At 42.5% G+C, this 24,599-nt stretch overlaps 1 protein-coding gene across 11 annotated transcripts in view; it reads right to left on the reverse strand.

Moving 5' to 3' along the window:
• The window catches only part of meak7 (MTOR associated protein, eak-7 homolog), a 92,449-nt gene that overhangs the window by 53,732 nt on the left and 14,118 nt on the right, over window positions 1-24,599 (reverse strand). For 8 of the 11 annotated variants that reach the window (XR_013299537.1, XR_013299536.1, XR_013299538.1 and 5 more), the window contains 6 exons: window positions 19,017-19,140; window positions 4,551-4,750; window positions 4,186-4,440; window positions 3,977-4,121; window positions 3,510-3,721; window positions 2,698-2,884 (listed from right to left, as the gene is read on the reverse strand). Coding sequence is in view for 8 of the 11 variants with exons in the window: in XM_077595846.1 (XP_077451972.1) it covers window positions 2,698-2,884; window positions 3,510-3,721; window positions 3,977-4,121; window positions 4,186-4,440; window positions 4,551-4,750; window positions 19,017-19,140 (1,123 nt within the window). In the remaining 3 variants the exon portion in view is untranslated. The other 3 variants (XM_077595852.1, XM_077595851.1, XM_077595850.1) reach the window with 3 other exon arrangements.

A 24,599-nucleotide genomic window follows, 5' to 3' on the forward strand; every position in this document is an offset into this window, starting at 1 on the left:
TTAGCCCTCAAGGTCAGTTATCATGGTTGCAACTAAACAGGAGGGTGGAAGGATGGTTGTGGGTTCCTCCTCAGAGTCTGAGGGTTGGAAAATACGGGACAGTGCATCGGGTTTCTCCTGTCTAGAACTTGGGACATAAGACAGCATGAAATCAATATAGTCTCTGATAAACCGTCTTTAGAAGTTTGCGAACCCCAAAATTCCTTCCTTCCTCTCGGCTTGAGCCACTGAGCAACAGCCTTCACCTTTGTGGGATCCATCTGCAATTCCCCTTCGGCGGCAACGAATCCGAGAAAGTTGTTCTGTGAGACACCGACCACAAACTGTTAGACTTGGTCCCCTCTTTCCGCCATTACACTGAGCACTGGCTCCCCTCAAGGCTGTGTACTGAGTCCTCTTCTGTACTCCCTGTACACATACGACTGTACACCAACCCACCAGTCTAACTCCATCATCAAATTTGCCGATGATACCACTGTGGTCGGACTCATCTCAGGAGGGGATGAGTCGGCCTTCAGAGATGGTCAACAAACTGTCTTCGTGGTGCTCGGTGAACAATCTCACACTGAACACCACGAAAACTAAAGAAATAATCCTGGACTTTCGCAAACATAGCACAGATCTGGCCCCACTCCTCATAAATTGAGTATGTGTAGACAGGGTCCAGTCCTTTAAATTCCTGGGGGTCCACGTCACGGATAAGCTCTCCTGGTCTACAAACACCACGGCAGTAGTGAAGAAGGCCCAGAAATGACTCCATTTCCTCAGGGTACTCAGGAGGAACAACTTGGACACTAAGCTTCTGGTAACCTTCTGTATCCATCAGGGCAGAATGCCAAATTACGAGTCTGAAGTTATCACTTATTTGGGTCTTTTGCTGGGAAAACGCACCTTATGGAGAAGCACAATTGTCATGTGCAGCTGGGTATGATGACAATTACGCTTTTGTTGAGTCAATGATGATGACAAAGCCTATGTCCGATTATTATTATTATTACATAGATCTCGCACTTCTCGGCCTTCACTTAAAGGCAGTTTTGCAAGAGATGTTGCAACACCTCACACGCGCTGTGTGCTCTGTGGGGGTGCGAGAAAATATCTGAATGTAATTTAGGTACACAGTTTTTGCTGCTTTTCTGCCTTAATGATTTGATTTGGTGATTCTTAATGATCCCATCTACTTTGCTTTGCTTTGTACTTTGTGCTTTTGCTTTAGCGAAAACAATGGGAGCGTTCTGCTCCTGAGAGGCTGGCGCGACCCTGCTGCATGGGCTCTGACATCAGCACTAAGGGGGGTTACCATAGTGAGCTTTCTCGCCATTGCCGTTGGCGTTTCCTGAGTCAACAGTCTATCCTTATGGCAAACCTCGTCAAGTGAGGCCAACTCGTCCATCAGTGACTCGTTAAGGCCTCCAAGAAACACTTCCAGGAGAGCGCAGTCATTGAAACCGCTCTCTGCGGTGAGGGTGCGAAACCTCAGGGAATATTCCACCAGGCTTTGGGCGCCCAGACGGAAAGACATCAGATATCTTGCAGCTGCTCTGCTGCGCACTGGGTGATCAAACATTTTACGCATCTCCTCTGTGAAACCAGCATATGTGAGGAGCACCTGGACGAGCGTCTCTCCCACTCGGCGCTGGCCAACGACAGGACCTCACCGCGAAGACAGCCGATGAGGTAAGCTATCTTGGCTCAGTCCATTTTATACGTGAGGCTCTGTTGCTAAAACACCAGGCTGCATTGTATGAGGAAGGCCCGGCATGCGCCATGGTCGCAGTCATATGAAGCGGGCGACGGCACCATTGGTTCACGGTGCGGCTGCGCCGGAGCTGCCACAGGAGTGGGTGCAAGCGGGGGTGATTGCGTCTGTTGTGCACGAGGCAATGACATGAGTTGTGTCTGCAATACAAGTAACGTCGGTGACATCTTCGATACCTCGGTCGAGAGAAACTGAATTGCCTGGTTGCGCTGGTCTATGAGTGGCGCTGGTTGATGTGTGGAAGTCCGGTCTGAGCCTGTGGGGTTCATATTTGTCTGGATTGGGGTGTTGTGATCGTGGGCAGAAGGCCTCGAAGCAGGCACAAGGACAGCGGAGATCGTGGTGATTTGTCTTTATTGGAATGTGCCAGAATCGAGCGAAGGCACAAGGGAGGCAGCATACGCGGGTCGGTGAACATAGGGTGGATGGAGGTCAAGAGCAGTGAGATCTGTACGAGAATATGTGGTGTTCATTAATTTCCTATTTCTGCATGATCACCCTCTTTTTACTGTGACAACAAAATTTCCCGAATACGGGATGAATAAAGTTATCCACGGTAATCATAATTTTTCAAGTACTTTTATTTAAAAATACTACATCAGATTTTGATTGGAGTACAATAATTCTTGGGATCGACCACTATATCTCAGTAGTGGAGAGATCTTTTTAAATTATTTTTTTAAACAGGTCAAATGGCACTGATAACTGAAAGATTCAGCACTTGATCTCACCTTGTTCTATTTATTAAATGTTTTTTTTTTACTAAAAGGGGGTAAGATATGCCATAAGAGAAAGAAAAAAATTTTTAAAATTGCTGAGACCTTACCACTTTTTTTCCAGTGAATTGTGCAATTGTGTCGGTCACATCGTATAGGTATCATTCTTACTACAGTAAAAAAAAATTGTAAGATTGGTAACCTCAAAGATCCACTTCTCACCCTGAAACTGAGGTTTGACTTCCCAACTGATGGAGGCAAAACCTCCAAAAACATATCCCTTTGTGTCTTTAATCAGCAGCAAGGTGGGCCCACACGTTCTCAGGCCTGCAATCATCCTTGTGAAGCTCTCACCATGCACCAGTGTGGAAAACACAAGTCTCCAAGGTGCACTGTATCTGTCAGGCAACTGAAATTTGAAAAAATACAAAAATGTGAGTCTCTATTGTTATGATTCCTTAAATAATTGACACACTAAAAGTGATGTTATGAAAAATAATGATAATGAGTGGCCATACCCTCCCCTCTGCCCTCTGAAGACATTTGGTCTAACCAACACCTTATCATCTGAGATTTGTTCTTCATATTACTAATTTCAAAATCAGTAATGGGACAGACCTTGATTTTGTGAGGTCTTGTGTTGACTTAATTGAAGCTTATTACACACAATATGGCTTTATATAGCTCTGTGTACGGTACCTGTGCCTGATACATAGTATTGGTTGATTTGAAAAACTATTGTGTATGATAGGCCCAGCATTTTAAACCTTCAGAGGTTGACAGTGTGTAGGTTAGATAATAAAATCAAATAATTAAAATTGTTAAAAGTCCAGATCCAGCGATGAACACTCCAAATTGTCACAGTGTATGAGTGTATGAGAATGGTTATTTGTCAACTAATTCAAGGTGTACCCTGCCTACTGCCCATCATTGCGATAGGCTCCAGCACCCCCACGATCTTTGTGGATGAACGTCTCAGAAGATATGAATAAAGTAAAAGAAAAAAAGAAAATCTCTCTTGGTCTGACACTAACCTGTGCAGCAAGAAACATGAGAGTAGGTATATCAAAAAGAGACTGTAGATCTTTCCAAGATGTCTTTTGACAAGGAGGCAAAAGAGGTTGGACAGGCTGCGAATTTTGCCATACAGCTAGTCCCTCAGCTACCAACATCTGCAGGTACAAAGATATTTGGGGTACTCGAAAGAGCCAGTCCTCCAGACAGGTAACATCATAGTTTCCCTGTTCTTTGAGGAAAAATGAAAACTCTTACAACCAACATAACCTCTCAACTAGGTTGAGCAAATGGATAAAAAAACAACTGCAGCTGAATCATAGTATGGATAATAAATGATCAAAAATGAAACATACAAAAAAGATAAATTTTATCTGAAATGTCAAACTAGTATAATGTTTCATCAAAAACAAAACATTCAGTGACATAAGCAATTTTATGATATCTCTAGAATCACAGTAATAAAATAAAGCAAAAAAATGTTTACCCGTGGTTTTTAGTTCTGAAAACATCTGCTGTGCCAACAGGTTGATACCCTGTGAGCCATCACCCATTTTGTCTGATTTCCACCCTTGAAGGAGTTTTTTATGGACAATAATTTGAACTATAGCAGTGATCAGGTCCTGTAAGAACTATTAAGGGAAAACATATATACGATGATTACGACAACAATGATTTCTACTGACCTTTACCCACCTCAGTTACTTGCTCATTGGTGACAACCTTGTCGAATGCTTCATTTTGGCACATTGCCATGACAAGAGGAGCTTGTTCTTCTGCAGTACCCTGCAAGGTGTCTGCAAGGAAGATGACCAATTGCTCTCTGTGCACTCCTGAAGCTGCAGTCATACTGACTTTGGCAGATTTCCTTGTTGGCTCAAAGGCAATACTACACATAGACTGGTATGATCTCCTTATCATGGAGTCTTTTGTGAGCAAGCACATGGAGGACTGGGAACACACAACAATCATTGCACTATTGCATGAGAAAGAATATACAGTTTTTTGCTTTTCTTGTTGCATTAAAAAAATCAATATATATTTTATGTGAATGGTACCACCTGCAACATCTCAAAGGTAAGGGTGTTTTCTGTTATCTTTTGGGGAACAACATTGTCCCGTAAGCGGTCAAACACTCCTTCAACCATCGGCCGATGTTCAGGACGAAAGCGAGCCAGTCGCTTCTGCACAACCGCACTTTCTGCATTGCCCATGATGAGCTGGCAGTGAGTCACATCACTGATATACTGGTTGTAGGATGCTAATTTTAAAACAAAGAAAATATATGAGGTCAATCTCCTTGTATTTCCTGCAAGCTTCTTCGTCCTTATTGGGCTTCCTAAATGTAGATAGAATTCCACAAGATTCTATAATGATGAATCAAACACTGAGAAAGTTTAAATACTTGATGAACTAAGGGTGTATCTTTAATTGAAAACTTCGTCCTTAAATGACAGTTTATATTAGAGCCTCTAACTACATCTCCAGCATCTGCTTTTCATGAGAAGACTTACACCTGATAATCAGATCACCTACAGGACGCAGAGACCCTTTCACGAGAGCCTTCTCTTCAGAGTCTCTTAGAGTCTTCTGAAGAGAGGTTGCAAGAGCCTTCTCTCGTAGTCCTCTATCAGAGTCTTCCGCTGAGTAGCATTTATTGAGGAAACAGGAGGTGACAAGCAAATGGCAGAGGAAGGCAAATGTGGGGCAAATTAACATAGAATGCAGGAAGTCTTCAAACCCCAAAATAACTATCAAGTCTTTCTAATCTTATCACTTCTATGTGTATGTGTGGAGTAAGAAAAGCATAAATGTGAGCACAATTACAAATGTACGTAAGCATTAGTAATTGTTTACAAGAGATTGAGAGTTGTTTTAATTTAATGGCAATGATTGTTTTGTAGGCCGCCCGGTGTTCGAGTGGTTAGCGCGTCAGCCTCACAGTTCTGGTGTGGAGGGTTTGATCCCAGATGGGCCCCACCCTGTGTGGAGTTTGCATGTTCTCCCTGGGCTTGCGCGGGTAACTCCGGTTTCCTCCCGTATCCCAGAAACATGCAGGGGAGGCTGCTGTACACTCTAAATTGCCCCTAGGTATGAGTGTGATCGTAATTGTTGTCCATCTCCTTGTGGCCAGCGATTGGCTGGCCACCGAATCAGAGTGTCTACCGCCTGGTGCCTGTAGTTAGCTGGGATAGGCACCAGCACCGCCTCAAGAAACGAAAACAAGATCCAAGTTACGAAAATGTCAACACATTCTGTATCCGTTATTTTAATTTGAAATCACTACATTATACTGGGCTTTCATTGGTTGTCCCACAACAACCCACATTGTTTCTTTGACCACCGTTTGTCACTGGGTGCTTGAAGTGATGCTTGGAGCAAGCTGTGACCGAGTGCTTTTGACCGATTCGCAGTCGACAACAACTCTTAATGTTTCAAGATTCTCGGTTTTTTTTTGTACCGCCGTTCGTCATTGTGTGCTCACTTTTGCTTGGAGCAAGCTGTGGCCGAGTGCTTTCGACAGTTTCGCAGTCGAGCCACGTCCTGAACCGCAGCCTGCGGTGGGCGAAATTGTGTCGCGGGGGCAGGCGATGGGACTGGTGGTCAGTAAGGAACACCAAAAGGAACTCCTAACAGAGCAGGAGTTAATCCAACGCTCGGCAATAAATGAGGAATTCAACAAGAAGGCGTGAGAGGATAAATAAGCTACCATTCCAGCAGCACAAATCAGAAAAAAAACGAGGGAGAAATTTTACGGACTTTCTGACTTCGTGGAAAAAAAATCCTGAAAAAGTGTGCACTAGTCGTGCGATTCCCTACTTTGACGACGTTTGTCTTGTGCATTTTAGAAACATTATTAAAAGTCGTCAAAGGCAATTGTCTTTAGATCGATTGACCTCAAAACGTCATTCGACAAGCACCGCTGAAGGGGAACTTAAATCCGAACTGGTAAAAGCAGTAGCGATAAATAAAATCAGTGAAAAATTAGATCCCAAAGAAATCATAAAATGTTAATGAAAATGTTTAGAAGTACAATGTAATGTTGTTTTGAATTCTTAATTTTATGTTTATTAGATGTGTGCTCTCTGGCTCTGTTCCCTTTTGTTAAATTCCAGACACTTGAACACGAATAGAATTTGCATGTTTATTCATTTTGATGGCTTATTAAATAATGTTATGATCATTTTTTTATTTTTGTCTCTCCACACCTTTTATACAAAATGATGACACTTCAATCCATTTTAAGGGTTTAATGAATTTGCAGATAAAGTACCGCTCAACTTGGGAAATTTTCAACTTACGAAAAAAGTTCTGGAACCAATTAATTTTGTAATTAGAGGTGTGACTATATTTGCTTTTCAACACAGTGCTCCTTTGTTCTGCAGTCCGTCCTTGGATCCAAGCCCTAAAAAATTTGACTTAGTGAGATATAGGACCCTACAGCTTTGGCCTTGTTGGCAGGAACATTGAGGATGATCCCACCATTATTCTCAAGCACCTGAGCAGTAAGACAATTTAATTGCCAAGACTAACCATCAGCGGAAGGCAACTCCATATTTGGAAGTTTGGTCCACCCTCCATTGTCTCCGAAGGGGGAAGCAGTGCACCATCGACACAGTATATAGTGTGGATGGGCCGCTGTTGACCTCAACCTCGTTTGTTCCAATTATCGGGGAATCACACTCCTCAGTCTCCCAGGGAAGGTCTATTCTGGGTTACTGGAGAGGAGGGTCCGCCGGGAGGTCGAATCTTGGATTCAGGAGGAGCAGTTTAGTTTTTGCATGTTTGTTGTTTATACATTTATATTAGCATGTTATGATAAATAATTTTAGAATAATTTTCTGACAATTTTTGCGTGTTTCTCACATTTTTCATCCAAAATTGAAACACTTTGATCATTTTTAAAGGGTTTATTTGGTAGATTTTGGACCGTGGAACGAATTCGAGAATTTACAGATAAAATACTGCTCTATTTCCGAAAAAAGTTATGGAACCAATTATTTTTTTTACAGAGAGGTACCACTGTAATTGAATAATCAACAATAATAATCAAGTCTAGTGTAGTGCGAACACCAAATCTGGATATTGTATTTGAAGACCGCAGACCCCCATCACATCCCATCATTATTTTATACTGTGAATATTGTTATATATTCAAAGTATATTCTCACCAGACTATATCCCTATGGACATTATTCACAGTACAATCGTACCTTGAGATACGAGCTTGATGCGTTCCGTCCGGGACAGAGCTAGCATGTCGATTTGATCGTATCTCAAATCAACGTTTCCCATAGAAATGAACAAAATACAAGTTAATTCGTTTCCACCCTCTGAAAAAAACACCAAAAAACAGGATATTACAGTGGAAAAACATTTTTATTGGTTGTAATTCACCATCTACTAACAGAGTAACAAAGTGGTTATGAAGTTTAATCATAAAAAGTCACATTTAATACAACGCGGAGTTTGCGGATGGGAGGGAGAGAGAAAGAGAGCGAGAGCGCGCGCGCGCGCGAGAGAGAGAGAGAGAGAGACTTGACGGATGTGCTCGTAACATAACAAACTTTAAATTTAACTTAAATGAACTGAGATTCATATACACACACTTAAAAAAAGTTTTAATCTTACGTTGCACTAAATTTAAACCTTCTAAAACTTCCTACTTTTCCATACGTATTGGCGGGCAAGCTCAGTCACGTGTACACTACAGATGTTTTTCGATTATTTGGTGCTTAATATCGATTGTCATCAGACGCCTTTTCTTCGCACTACCCTTCATTGCACCGGCTTGCTTCGGACCCATTGTGTTTCCCTCAATTCCCTTAATAAAACAGATCTTTGCACGAGGGAGATGCAGCGAGAAAGATCATAAGCAGCCTCTCACGTCTGCTCGTATCTCAAAACTTGTCTCGTATCTCAAAGTAAATATTTGCCGGAATTTTACTCGTACCTCAAATTCCTCGTATGTCGGGGCACTCGTATGTCAAGGTATTACTGTAATCATATATTCTTTTCCTTTATCATTCAAGTCTTGTATTTGTTACAAACCCCATACTTGTCTTGAAACACAGTCTACTCACTACTACACTTTAGTGGTCCAAATAGGTAAATGAAACACACCCACTAATATTCAAAACTAACGCCCACTTTGGGCTGCGGGAGGGGGAGCTTTAAATGGAGTCAGAGCTACTGGAAAGTCGTCTTTTCTCTGGAAAATAAACAATGTACTGAGAACTGACCTTGGATCCCATTTCTGTTTTCCGTGTCTTTATCAAATAAATCCTCCCGGAAAGAGCACGTGGCATTGTAAGTACGAGGTGGAAAAGAAACCAACGGCAATAATATCTACAGATTTTCAGTTCTGGACAAAATTTAACTCTACGTTGAATACCTCTATATGAGTTCTTGGTTTTACACAATCACGCGACATGAATGTGATCCATTCTGATGAAGCAACATTACAAACATGTTCTAATTTATCTCATCTCATTTCATCTCATTTTCTGAACCGCTTTGTCCTCATTAGGGTCGTGGGCGGTGCTGGAGACTATCCCAGCATACTCCCGGCCAGAGGCAGGGGACACCCTGAAACAGTGGCCAGCCGATCGCAGGGCACAAGGAGACAGACAACCATACACACACACCCATAGTTAGGGGCAATTCAGTGTTCAATCAGCCTACCATGCAGGTTTTTGGAATGTGGGAGGAAACCGGAGCACCCGGAGGAAACCCACGCAAACTGCGCACAGAAGGACACGACCTGAATTTGGTCCCAGGGCCCCAGAGCTGTGAGGCCGACGCGCTAACCACTCGCGTCACCGGGTTGCCCATGTTCAAATGTATGGGTAATGTTATAACGTTCTTTTGTTTATGTTTCTCATTGAATATATAGATGGAAAAGAACGCCTAAATTTATATCAAAAGATCGTCATCAATTTTATAGATTAACTTATATGAACTAGTGACAACCAACTTCACAATTGGGATGATTTTCACAACGTGTCAACATGTCAAATTAATAGAGGAAAAAATGAATTGAAAATGAATGAGAAATGTCAAATCCAACCCAAGCTATTAATTAAGCTTCACTGAATGGCTATTTGTGATAACCAACCCCGTTTTGCCTTGTTAATCAAGAAAGAGCAAGGTTACTAAATAGACATGACACACTATGAATTTACAATGAAATTACACCAACCTTTAAGCAAATTTAGCTGGTTCTGTCGACTAAAGCAAAGTGCTCACGAACATGTAAACGTAGACAGTCTTTTAGGTCACACAAGTGGATTCACATCGCCGCCATATTGGATAGGGCACGTTTGCCAAAAGTCATCAAGGGAGACAACACTACTTCCACCTTGTGGGTGGAGGGAGACAGGCCTTTCAAAACTTGTGAACTGTGATTTTTTTTCAACGTGTGTGCATGGCAAAAATGTGTGAGCAACTGCTTAAGATTGTCTAAAAATAAATACATAAATTAAAACTTGCCTTGTCAGGGTTTTTATTTTCCTATTTAGGGTAGAATGGGTTAGGGTTAGCAACCATTCATGCTTACACTCATACCTACCTAGGGGCAATTTAAAGTGTCCAACCAGCCTACCATGCATTTCTTTAGAATGTGAGAGGAAGCCATAGTGCCCAGAGGAAATCCACACAGGCCTGTAGATTACATGCAAACTCCACTTAGGTGGACCAACCTGGATTTGAACCCAGGACCCCACAGCTGTGAGGCCAGCACGCTAACCACTCGTCCCACCAGGCCACCCACATAGACAGTTACATAAAATTAAAAGTGTGCACCTTTTGAGCCACAAATGCTGCTTCAACAGTTTACAAAATTAAACCAATATTTAAAAATGATAAATCATGATAAAAGCATGCACATTAAAAAAAGAACAAAGACAAATGTGAACTCATCAGTCCATGATATGATAGTTAAAATAAGTGACTTCAAATCTGCATGAATGTTAGCTTTTTCTCATGCGGGTTCCTCTACCTCAGGGGTGGGGAAACCGGTCCTCGAGAGCCGCTGTGGGTGCAGGTTTTTGTTCCAACCGATGCAGCACAAACACTTTAACCAATGAGATTTCTGCAGAGATTGCACTTGTAGGACACCAGATTAGTGAAAAGGTGTCCTCTTTATGGGTTGGAATGAAGGAAAGAAAACCCGCATCCACTTTGTGGAATTGTTTGCCCACCCCTGGTCTAGCTGTTGCTGCTGATCAGAAGGACCAAATGACATTCAATCATTCATCATCTGTTGCTTGGGTGGCAAGAGTCGATCCCATCTAATTTCGGGGCAAATGCATACTACACCCTGGAGTGGTCGCCAGTCAGCCATAGGGCACACAGAGAGACAGACAACCATTTACAATCATACCACCACCGAAAACAGGCAAGTGAAGTGTTGGAACTAATTCATAAACATTCAATAACTTCGAATTAGAGGAAGCACACAGAGTCAGCCGTGATGAGTTTTATCTAGCTTCAGCTGAAGGAGGGAGTCAAAGCAGCCAGCGCCAGAAGCACGTCTAACCTCTAGCCTGACCAGTTTGAACTCCTTGCATCCCCCCAACAGGTCGACCAGTTTTAATGACAAAGGTCATGTGACATAGATACAAACTTTAGGCGGGAAAATGTGAACAAAGAAATGGGCGTGTCCTGGTAGATGACGCGCCCCTAACTCATAGGTGTCACGGACGGAAATTTCCGCTAGGCCATCCAAAATTCTATTCTAGTGACTACACTAAATAAACCAATTCACTAACAAAAAGCATAAGAATACATTCCATACTCCACATGAAGCACTGTAGAAGTTATGAGTATATCATTATCATTTATCATACATTTGCTCACAATGAAGTATAAGCTTTGCTCTCTAATACATTGTTTAGTATAAACAAGGAGAGACCGAGGTGCTTTGGAGTGCTCGTGCTTATGTCAAGGCTGACCCAAGGATTTCCAGTCAACACTTGATGTCAGGGTTTTTATTTCATATTATTATAATTTTGCTTGCAAAGGATAAACTTGGCCTTCCTCTTGAAGAATGCTTTGCTCACCCTTAGTTCATTATTGTTATTATTATCACTGTGATAATAGCAATTGGGTGGGGTTGACAGGTATGTGATAATATCACATACCTGTCAACCCCACCCAATTGCTCCCCTTATAATTGATTGCACTTGTGACATACTAGAGTGTTTGATTTATTAGTGTGACATGCTAGAGTGTTTGATTTATTAACGATTGCATGTAAAGAAGCTATGACGAGTTTGGATTGAATGTGTGTATCGGTGTTCGATTGGTGATCCTTGGATCCACATGGCAAGTGTGGGGCATGTTAAAGTAGATCGGTATTCGATTATTGATGTCTTAGCAAATAGCTTGAGGCACGGGAGGTGTGTTGAATCATTACAGTAAAAGTTTGGATTGAAGTAACAACAACATCTCGCTGTTCTGATTATTTCCCCCTGTGTGTCAAGATCGAATGCAGGGTGTAACATTTTGGAGGCACCGCTGGGATTGCTGTTCAGATGTCCAGTGTCCAAGACCTGCTCACTGAATTCTGAGCCAGCTAAATCCCCCCAAACACTACAAAACCAGGCCGATGGCAGTGAGAGGAGGTGTTGCTGTTTAAGAAGAACTGGAAGTTGGCGGTTGAGTACTTGTCATCTGAGGCCTACGAGATCATCAGATGGACAGTAAAGACGTGCCAGTTCAGAGTTCACTCCTGTACAGTCAACAGAGCTCCTAGATCGTCAACAAAATGGAACAGTTACTCGAAGAGGTGGTAGGAACATTGAACAACCTGACGGAAAATAACCTACTGGAAATATGTGATTTTCTTAACATATTAAGAAGTGTTAGACGGAAATCGCGTCTATCATTAGTGGCTCACATTGTGAAGTACCTAGAAAGAGAAGAACTAGAGGAACTGCAGGATGAAGGCATGTCCGAATTGTTGAAACTGAAAGATAAAATATCAGATATGAAGCATGAAGTCAAAATAGATGAAAACGAAAAGCAAGGATCAAGATTGGAAGAGACTCCAATAACTTTGCCCCAGCTACCAGATGCTGCGGACCCTCAAGGGGGTGTGTCTCCCCAGCCCCAGCCAAGCTCATACTGGCGCAAGGACTTTAAAATTGCTGGCCAAATAGGTGAACCAGGCCAGAGGGACAAGCTGACATTCTCCAGCCTTGTTCATCAAATTGAAAATGGACTGAATAGGGGTTACTTAGATGTGGAAATTATTGATGCAGTTATCAGAGCTATCTCCCCCAGTTTGCAGCTACGTAATTATTTGGAAGAGAAACCTAACCTCACTCTTCCCACACTCAAACGCATCCTACGCGCTCATTTTCAGGAAAGGAGTGCTACCGACCTCTATGTGCAGTTAGCTTCAGAAGTGCAGCATATCAAAGAGACTCCTCAAAGTTTCTTAATGCGAGTCTTAGTTCTTAAACAGAAGGTACTGTTTGCATCTCGAGAATCAGAATCAGGACTCCAGTATGACCCAAGTTTAGTCCAGCGTATGTGCTTGCACACGATACTCACTGGTCTCCAGAGTGACAGTGTTAGAGTAGATATGCAGCCTCTCTTGCTGAACTGTAAGACTTCAGATGAGCTTTTGCTAGAGCGGTTAAATGTAGCCTGTGCTAATGAAACAGAAAGGAGAAATAAAAAGAAGTTTAGTACCCCACAGGCAGCGACACATATTAGCAAGGTGCACTCAGAAGAACTACGACCTACCAATTGCCCTGGAGAAGAAAAACCAAAAGTGTCCCGTGAGGTACGAGCGGAGTTGACTGAACTTAAGGCAAGTGTTGCTTCTCTTAAAGATCTCAGTGCAGAGATAGCTCAGATCAGAGAGACACTACAGCAGGCTATGTTTCAGCCTCAGTCCTACCTCCCACCTTCAGTTAGAAGACCAGTTAGGGAGCCCCAGCCACCTTTTGCAAAACAAAATTACTACAGCAAGCCCCCAGCACCCCCCTGGAACACTAGCCGCCCTGCTTATGTCCCAAGAAGGTGTTTTGCTTGTCAGCAGGGAGGGCGAGATGTGAAGTGCACACATTGTTATCGGTGTGGGAGTGGAGAACATTTCCAAGCTGGATGTAAAATCCGAGGAGGCAGACCACTAAAAGAAGAGACAATAGCAGAGCTAACTCAGGAAAGGGAAGGTGTGGTTCGTGTGCTTTGTGGCACACCCAGTCCACTGGCCATCGTCAATCCTCCCAGCATGCAACAGCAGCAGGTGGGAACTCAGCAACACCTGATGGTGGAACCTACCGATTCAAAGGCAAAGATCAGACGACTTAGACAAGAGCTAGAAGAGAGGAATAGACAACTGCTAGACAACAGACACCAGCAGGAAAACATGGAGGAAGAAATAAAGAGGCTCCAGCAGGAGAATTTGAAGCTGCTCGTAGACGCCCGTGCAGCCCGCGCCTATCGTGATGAACTGGATGCGCTGAGAGAACGCGCAATCAAAGCTGACAAGCTGGAGTTATACAAGGCCAAAGTGGAGAAAGGGAGACAAGGGATGGAGGAGGCGTACACCATTGCCACCGTGAGTGTACGAAAAGCTGCAGAACGAGGTAAAAAGCACTATGACACCAAAGTGAGGAGCTCCGTGCTACAACCAGGAGAGCGCATCCTGATAAAAAACCTGACACCAGAAGGAGGAAAAATTGACAAGAGTATGGAGAGAAATAAACAGCAGCCGGTATCTCATCTTCAAGAGACAGACCAAGACAGTGGTTACGAAGATGACTTTCACTATGAGCCCCTCCAGGTGCTAAATGAGAGAGATGCCCAAGGGATGGAGTCTAAGCACAGGCCACTGCCAGCAAATCAGAGACTCGAAGTGAAGGGCCCTGCTTCCGGACCAGTACAAGCAGAAGATGACTATCAGCGGGAGGACCTGCCTGGTGAGGGAACAAATCTGGCTGTTGAAGATCCTCGTGATGATCATTTATCAGAGACCTCTCCGCCAACCACTGTGAATGAACCTGAGGCGTTGACTTATGAACGGCCAAGAAAGGAGAGACATCCACCACGACGAACGACCTATGATCAGCTTGGTGTCCCCTCCTGTTATAGTACTCAGTCACCACATCAGCTGCTACCTGCTTACCCTGCACCAGGAGTGGTTCCTTGGTTAGTACACCTGCAGCCATATTACATTCAACCACCCTTTATGTATGGACTCCAACAGGCTTGAGCCTACAAGGGTGGCATGTATTATGCGAACATGGACTGTTATGACTGTGATTACAGTTTCCATCCAGTGAACGTGGACCGTACGAGTTGTGGATTATATTTGAACTGTGGCCCTTGCCGCCTGGAGTTTTCATGAGTATCAGTTTACAGAAGAGGATGTGAAATGACAAGTTCGCTAGACTGTTCAGCATAACAACCAACAAGGGGAAGATATTTGGAATATACTGATGTCGGGACGACATTTGTTTTTGTGGGGGAGAGTGTGACATACTAGAGTGTTTGATCTATTAGTGTGACATACTAGAGTGTTTGATTTATTAGTGTGACATGCTAGAGTGTTTGATTTATTAACGATTGCATGTAAAGAAGCTATGACGAGTTTGGATTGAATGTGTGTATCGGTGTTCGATTGGTGATCCTTGGATCCACATGGCAAGTGTGGGGCATGTTAAAGTAGATCGGTATTCGATTATTGATGTCTTAGCAAATAGCTTGAGGCACGGGAGGTGTGTTGAATCATTACAGTAAAAGTTTGGATTGAAGTAACAACAACATCTCGCTGTTCTGATTATTTCCCCCTGTGTGTCAAGATCGAATGCAGGGTGTAACACACTCTCCCTTATTTTGCATTGATAAACCTTACAAACACAACGCGGCACCTATTTCATCCATGTAAGACGGACAATGTAGAATAAAAACAAAGACAACTGTGTAAACGAGGGATTTTATTGACCATCTCAACAACAAACAATTCCTTCCGCACAAAATTTAGTGTTGCTTATAATTAGTAACATGCAGGATTTCGCAGACTTAATCTGTCCTAAAAATGGTTTGCTCTGTAACAGAAACTGTCACAATTTAGTAGTTTAATTTGCAACAAAGAGGTCAGTGTAACGTCTATGGCAAGACGTCGTGGCAAGGTGATGAGGAATTAGGATCCAATCGCAGGGAAGCAGGCGAGGACGAGGGAAGTAGTGCTAATACCTAAACTTTAATCATTTAGGCAGGATCTTGCAAAATAACAAAGACTTAGAAATCAAATCACATAACCAAACCTGACAATGGGAGAAACAGGAAAGCGAGGAACGAGGCACATGGAACGTGGATCAAGGTAACGAGGAAACGTGACGAAAAAAAATGAAGGCAGATGATCCGACAAATGACATAACAATCAGTGGGATTTTAATAGACAGACACGGGTTGACGAGATAAAGATAATAAAAACTTGGCCCGAGGGCGCACTTTCTCAGCTGCAGGACTGTTTTTCCCGCACCAACTGGGAACTTTTTGTACACGACAACCTCCAGGACTACACGGACTCTGTACTTTCTTACATAAAAAACTGCATTGACAACGTCACTATAAATAAACGAATACAGGTTTTTCCTAACCAAAAACCCTGGATTACCAATGAGACACAGGCACTCATCAAATGCCGTAACACCGCATTTAGATCAGGGGACAAGATAAAATAAAGAGCTGCCAGAGCTGAGCTGAAAAGAGGCATTAAAAAGGCCAAGGCAGCATATACTAAGAAAAGTGAGGAGCACTTCACAGAAAATAACCCAAAGAAGATGTGGCAAGGAATACGACATATTACCAACTACAATAACAATAATATGTCTGTTAACGCAGATGCCTCACTAGCGGAGGAATTAAACCGTTTCTTTGCCCGCTTTGAGACTGACAAATCAGACCCAGTCTCAACACCCCCACCACCACCCTGCAGCAATACACTGATGTTCCGGGAACAGGAAGTGAGACTGGTAATGCGGTCTGTGAACACCAGGAAGGCTGCTGGCCCAGACGGAGTAACTGGGAAGGTGCTCAAAGCCTGTGCTGACCAGCTGGCTGGAGTCTTCACAAAAATTTTCAATTGTTCCCTGCAACAATCCATCATTCCATCCTGTCTGAAATCTGCCACCATTATCCCTGTCCCCAAAAAGCTAACCATTGACAGCATGAATGATTATAGGCCTCTTGCACTCACGCCTGTGATCATGAAGTGCTTTGAAAAGTTGGTAGCCCGCCATATCAGGAATACAATCCCTCCCTCAATTGAGCTTCACCAGTTTGCTTATAGAGCAAACAGGTCCACTGAGGATGCTATTGCCATTGCTCTACATACAGCACTGAGCCACCTGGAACACCATGGGAACTACGTGAGGATGCTCTTCATTGACTATAGCTCAGCCTTCAACACCATAAAACTGGACATTCTGACTGACAAACTCTCCCACCTTGGACTATCCTCTCCAATCTGCTGCTGGATAAAGAACTTCTTGACCAACCGACCACAGACTGTTAGACTTGGTCCCCACCTCTCTTCCTCCATTACACTGAGCACTGGCTCCCCTCAAGGCTGTGTACTGAGTCCTCTTCTGTACTCCCTGTACACATACGACTGTACACCCACCCACCAGTCTAACGCCATCATCAAATTCGCTGACGACACCACTGTGGTCGGACTCATCTCAGGAGGGGATGAGTCGGCCTACAGAGATGAGGTCAACAAACTGTCTTTGTGGTGCTCGGTGAACAATCTCACACTGAACACCACGAAAACCAAAGAAATAATCCTGGACTTTCGCAAACACGGCACAGATCTGGCCCCACTCCTCATAAATGGAGTATGTGTAGACAGGGTCCAGTCCTTTAAATTCCTGGGGGTCCACGTCACGGATAAGCTCTCATGGTCTACAAACATCACGGCAGTAGTGAAGAAGGCTCAGAAACGACTCCATTTCCTCAGGGTACTTAGGAAGAACAACTTGGGCACCAAGCTTCTGATAACCTTCTATAGAACCACTGTAGAGAGCATCCTGGCGTACTGCATCACAGTGTGGTACGCTGGAAGCACGGCGGCAGACAAAAAGGCCATGCAGAAAGTGATTAACACTGCCCAGAGGATTGTCGGCTGCTCTCTGCCCTCACTGGAAGACATTGCCAGCCCTCGTTACCTCAGCAGAGCCAGGAAAATCATAGGGGACCCATACCACCCTGGTCACAATCTGTTCCAGCTGCTGCCCTCTGGCAGACGCTATAGGTCCTACAAAGTACAGACAAATAGGCTTAAGGACAGTTTTTTCCCCACATCCATCATAACTCTAAATTTGCGGTAACACAACACACATCCCCTTCTGAGGTAATATGAAAAGATGTTTGGGTGGTGATCTGCCTCCTACTAGCTGACTGAAGCTAAGTGAAAGACAGTGAGAGGTAAGTGACCTGTATCCATAACAGCAGAATGCCAAATTACAAGTCCGTAACTATCACTTATTTAGGTCTTTTGCCGAGTAAACGCAGCTTATGGAGAAGCACCACCACTTTCGTCATACGCAGTTTCTGGGTGTAATGACAAGTAGGCTTTTTTGTTGTTGATAATGACGACAGGGCCTATGTCCGATTATTATTATTATTATTATTATTATTATTATTATTAACCCTAACAGTCAGAGTACCAGCCCCCATTGTCTTCCTATACTCTGTATGTATTTTCCTAACGTGACTGAAAACTCTCTTGCTGTCGGAATTAGTGTGAGGAAGGCAGAGAAGAACTTTGTAAATCTCTTTCATCAATGGAAAGCGATCTTTTCCAAATGCACTCTTTAAATATGTGTGGCCAAAAGGACACTGGGTTAATTGGTCTTCTATCTTGGCTTTTCTGTGGAATGAGAGCATCAGGTAGCAGCTGGTAATCTTCCTACTCATCCTTTAATTCCTCCTGATCCATGTGCAGTGCAAACCTGTCAGCCAACCTCACAATGTGGCTATAACCGACATCTTTTCTTGAGTACAAAACCACCAAATCATTGAGAACAGCATTTTGAAAGGGGAATTTGTTGATCATTTTTATCACAACAGCCCCATAGAAAGCACGCAGGGACGAAAAGAAGATTGCTTCCTTTGCTGGTGTGATGTTTAGGTTGCTTTCATCATCATTGTCTATGAAGAGAGGCCTAGCACTCGCGCCAACTGCAAGGCTGCCATCTTGATGCTGTAGGCACCTGTTGGTTAAGTCCACTTATGTCAGGTGTCATCAGATTTCACATGCTCCATCTATTTTACATCTTTGAAAAAAATTCTTTAGCAGCCGTTCCAGTTCTCGAATCACATCACCAATCATGGATTCTTCTGTTTGGAAGAGTACGTTGAATAAATTGATGTGGGGTAAGATGAAGCTGCACATTATGTATGAACAGAGGAATGAAATTTAAGAACTACAAAAAAATCTATTGTTTTTTATCAGTTCAAAAATGTAACACAAACAAAAAATGTAATACTTATACTTAACCCACATGATGGAGTTATGAAACTCTGGGTCAATGGACTCCAAATCTTTGAGCATGCTTTTTTGTCCAGCATTTGCTTGTAGAAAGGAAGTGTAAAGCCAGTGTCAATGAACTTACCATGGTAGAGAGCCTGCAAGGAAACAATTCCATTGAGATTACACATTGTATGTGTTGGTCATATTTTCACACACAAATGACATTAGAATAGGGTAACATTGCTGTATTATTTAAATCGATCCAAATTCATGAAACTATTGGGAATGTATCAACACAAACTCAAAGGTTGCAAACTTTTTCAGACAGAAATTTAATATCTCCACAAGACATCATATATAGTAATAGAAAAAATGATTTTCCCAAATTTTTAAAACATTATGGCAGGGCAAGAATGAATTATTTTGTTCAATGTTTAGACACTCAAAGTGGTTCTTCCAACTGAATTCACTGTAGGCAGCCTGCATTCTATTTCTACTTGGTGATGATCTGATTGTAAATGCTTTTCAGAGAGAACCTTAATTACGTCCACAGGACATCATATATAATTAGAAAATCTGAATTTCCTGATTTTTAATACCAGGGCCAGCCAATGATCCAATGGTTCTTCCGACTGACTTCAGTGCAGGCAGTCTGGGTTTGATTCCCACTCTGTGGCAGTGTGATTGTGAATGGTTGTTTATTTCATTGTGCCCTGCGATTGGCTGGGAACCAATTCAGGGTGTCCCACACCTACTGTCCCTGGTTGCCTGGGATGGGCTTCAGCACCCCCTGCACCTTTTGAGAGGATGAATGCTATGGAAGATGAATGAATGAGTACTGTATTTTCTCGCATATAAGATGCCCCCACATACAAGCGGCACCCTTAAAAAATCCTTAAAACCGTTAATTTTTACAATTTCTTGCGTATAAGAACCCCCCTGATTCACAATTTCACTTCCATTTTCATGGTTGTAATAGAGTACAAATGTGTTACTTTGAAGGGAAAATCTTAAGAAAAATCATCACGTGGTATTTCTGAAATACTGTATGAATCGAAAGGATCATCTGCGGGATTGCACATTATTTGGGTCAATATCATAAGGAAGTTAATATGCCTGTCTTTGAAAATGCAAGATATCAATATATTCAATTTGAAAAAAGAAATAAGTCTATTTTGACGAGAACCTGATGCTTTTTAATGACAGAAATTACAATTTTCTTACCAGAGGTTTAAGATCTTGTGGCGATCATATTAGTTCTAATCTCGAAATATCTCGATTATTTCGATGGTTCCTGTTACTGCAATAGTTGGTATTTTCAAAAAAGAAATAAAAAGAAAAGAAATCAAAGCGGAATTTTGTTTCTATTTAATAATCACAAATGTACAATCATTTCCTTTCTGTGTTCCTAAAGGGTGTTGCCTGCACTTAGATAATTTCAAAAAAGTATTCACATGAGCAGTATATCCAGGAAGTGTTTACGTAGCGGTCTACTTTTCACCAAGTCTGAGGGTGCAATAATAGCATGAGGTACACATGATGCAGGTATCTAGGCTGATATTTTAATGATTGATCGCAAGACCTTTGATCAGCCTTAACAACTATTAGAATGTGCTGACATGATAAACACTACAAACACATCTATCAAGGCTACCCGCGTGTGGCCAGTCAGAGCACGTTTAACTACGGTAAGATGGTGACAACCTGAATGTTAGGTTTATCATTATTATAGATGTGCATCAATATTATTATACTATATGTACTTGCAACGAAGAGTAATTGACATTAATACAAAGGGCATTTTAATGCATCTCTTGCAAAAGTAAGGACTGTGGTTCGCACCAAGAGGACTGGGAATGGCCTTGGGCAGGATGAGTCCACAACAAGCGCCCTTGGGAACTGTGGACTGTTTTGGCTTCGCAGGATGGGTCCACAACAAGCGCTCTTGGGAAGATTCGACAGACCTACAATTGTTTTGATAACTGGGATAAATTGTTATGAGACTCTAAAACTGTTTAGACTTCTGTGGGGCATGGCGTTAAAATCTTATGAATAAATTAGCGAGGGAGACCCCGAGTTGTTAGAATTATCCTGACCGGAGTCGCGGATGGATGTATTCTCTTCTTGCAAGAATTAAACAAAGATATGACTTCAGATGCCTCTTTTATTGTGAATTTGGAAATACCTAAGGATTATTCCAACACCGAGTAAGCAGTGGCAGGCACAAGTGATTTTTTTTCACGTTTTATGCAAGAAACGTTTTTTTTCACGTTTTATGCAAGAAACGTTTTTTTTTCTCCACGTTTTATGCAAGAAACGTTTTTTTTCTCCACGTTTTATGCAAGAAACGTTTTTTTTCTCTTAAATTTCATTCATAGACGTCAAAATTAATTTTGTTTAGCATTTTATCTACCGTATTTTCACGACTATAAGGCGCACTAAAAAGTCATAAATTTTCTCCAAAATAGACAGGGCGCCTTATAAATGTGGAGCGCCGTGTGTAAGCTCTAAAGCCTGACTGAGAACACTTCTTGCTGACATGCTTCTTATATAGAGAGAAGGCGGACGTTGGTGGGGTCAGACGCTAAAGGCACGCCCTTACAAGGTACCCGTGTATAGTGTGGGCATGTATTTATTGCAAAACAATTTGGTTTGGTTTCTAAGGCCCTCCGAAGCAGCGGTGAAAAACCAAGTCACGAAAATGAACTCTGAGCTTGCCATCATCCCCGGAGGCTTAACTAAAGCGCCGGGCTAGTTATGCTACTATTTGCGAATGGATTGTGGCCGCCTGGACGAACGTGTCTGCTTGCACTGTTGTTAACGGCACTAACAACAGATGCTTGAAAACCGCTAGACATCGGCATCAACACAGCTTTACGAAGGGTGGCAGGCAGCACCGGGCTAATTACGCTACAATTTGAGAATGGATTGTGGCCGCCTGGACGAACGTGTCTGCTCGCACGGTTGTTCGAGCTTTTGCCAAAGCCGGCAGCATTTCTGTGGAACCACATGGCAATGACAGTGACTCTGACAACGAAGAGAGGGAACCCGGCATTTTCGATGACTCATTTGGACAATTTTTCAATTCGGACACAGAAAATGAGGACTTCGATGAATTTGTGGGTGATGATGACGTGAGTACATTGTAAAATGGCTAAATAAAGTACAACCGAACTCAGTTTTGCTTCCGTTGCCTTTTTAAAAACGTGTTTTTAGCGTGTCCCTATGTTTAATCTGGTGTATGTTTTGCCATGCCTGGCTGTGCCTTTAAATGCGGTGCATCCTGTGTGTGTGTCAAATACAGAAATAGCACTCGTTACTGACACTGCGCCTTTAAATGCGGTGCGCCATGTAGTCGTGAAAATACGGTATTTATCTTTTCTGTATTTATATGCATATAAACCGTACCATGGATTCAGTCATTTGAGCGACAAATACGGCGTATATGTGAGAAAATACGGTAATTGTTTGACTCTATGTAATGTAAATATGGTCCAATACTAACTACTAGCATAGGAACCACTATTTTTGGAGTATCAGGTAGTACAGTAATACCTCGATTATCGTGCTTAATGTGGGGTCGGACCTCTCTCTGTGTGCCCCACGATTGACTGGCGACCCGTCTAGGGTGTAGTCAGCCTTTCGCCCAAAGACAACAGGGTTAGGCTCCAGAAGCCCCCGCAACACTTTCGAGCATGGACGGTATGGAAGATGAAATGATTTTTTTTTTTTTTTTTTAAATCCCCAGAAAAAAATCTGCAATGTAGTGAAGCAGCGATAACTGAAGCGCGATGTAGCGAGGTGTCGCTGTATCAGATTTGGTCAAAAGTTTGGATCCGGTCGAGTAATTCTTTTCAACACCATTGTGCTTTTTGGCTGCTGTAAATCAAACAGTGGCGGGCCATCAGGGCCTTCAAGGCCGTCTCTGCTGGCCTAAGAAATATCTGAATCATATTATATTTTGTCCATCAATACTTATTATTCCAAATGGTCTGTTAGCTTCCTTTCATTGCTTTTCCCCCTGGTTGCACTGCTTCCAGATGTGTGTTTTCATATTGAAGCATTTAACCAATCACATTTCAGCCGCTATTTGTTGCCAGATCAGATCTGCCTCAAAGCCTTCACAATCAGTTCTACGGGGTCTGCTGCATTAAACAAGACTGTTGCTTTTAACCAATCAGATTTTGAGTTGGCAACCCCACAATGATTTTTCATAGGCGTTAGATTTTGCTGGCTGGGATACTTCATTGCTTTCACCAACTATGATTGGCTAGAAGGCGGGCCATAGCCCGGATGTGGAGGCAGCCAGAGGTCGCAAACTCCACCCACAATGGCTGACAGATTTGGTTGCAGATTTGTTCACAAAGCTATTTTCCAGACGGACTTTTCCAGAAAAAAATGGACACCATTAAGAAAGGATGGTCAACTCCGAAGCTAGCAAGCCTGTTACAGCTGGGAAAGTGGTGTGTGCACCACTTTCATTGCGCTAACTTAGCTGCACAAACAAATATATTGTTGTGTTGATTTAAAGCCATTTTCAAGACGGACTATGCCGGAAATATGACAGGACAGGCTCGACTTTCATCATTAGCTTTGATGGCGATAGAAAAGAAGGAATAAAGAAAGGAGGATGGATATTGTGTACAGTTAAAAAGAATTTTTGGTGAGTATAATATGGCTATATTCCTAAATAATATTTCAATTGTGGGCCCGGTTCTGATATCTGAAAAGCTCCAGTGTTTTTATTTAATCACTAAATGCTGCTAGGATGTGGATTTTACCCCAGTTTAATTTTTGCCGTTTCGCCATTGACGTCCATCGCTGTCTTTTCCCAAGGAAATCACCCCCCTGGCCTGGTTGTAATGTCTCAAAAGCTCCAGTATTTGTATTCAATCAATAAATGCTGCTAGGAAGTGGATTTTATCTAAATTTAGTGCATTTTTTGTCATTTCACGTATGGACGTATCGACGTTCATCGCTGTCTTTTTACCGGGGAAATGATACTCCGGGCCCGGTTCTGATGTCTAAAGAGCTCCAGTATTTGTATTTAATCAATAAATGCTGTTTCCGGCTGGATTTTACCCCATTTTCGGGCAATGTTTGCCCGTACGCCATTGACGTTCATCGCTGTCTTTTCCCGGGAAAATCGCCCCTCCTGGCCTGGTTTTAATGTCTGAAAAGCTCCAGTATTTGTATTTAATCATGAACTGCTGCTAGGAAGTGGATTTTACCCCATTTTTGTGCATTGATTTATTGATTATTTTTTATGTGTCGCAGCTCTAGCTGCAGTAGAGGTTTTATAGCCATAAAATAGTTTTTGAGGGTTGGATTGATATGTTGAAGGCGCTACGAGAAAATGCACCGACCGCCACTGAAATCAAACCACTAGGCAAACATGTCCACTGTCTGGAACTACTTCTCTTTGGAAAGTAGAGAGTGTTGTGCAGTATTTCCAAAAACACGAGAAAAAAAAGTTTGGAAAAACAACAGAATTTTTGGGGGGGCCTCTTTTAGGCCCTGTTAGCACATAAAGCACAAATCTGATTTTTAGCCGATTCAGAATCAAACTGGGTGGGTTAAAATTCTCTCGTGCATTTAGAAATATATATAAAGT

Source organism: Stigmatopora argus, chromosome 3, assembly GCF_051989625.1.
Source record: "Stigmatopora argus isolate UIUO_Sarg chromosome 3, RoL_Sarg_1.0, whole genome shotgun sequence".
Lineage (NCBI taxonomy): Eukaryota > Metazoa > Chordata > Actinopteri > Syngnathiformes > Syngnathidae > Stigmatopora > Stigmatopora argus.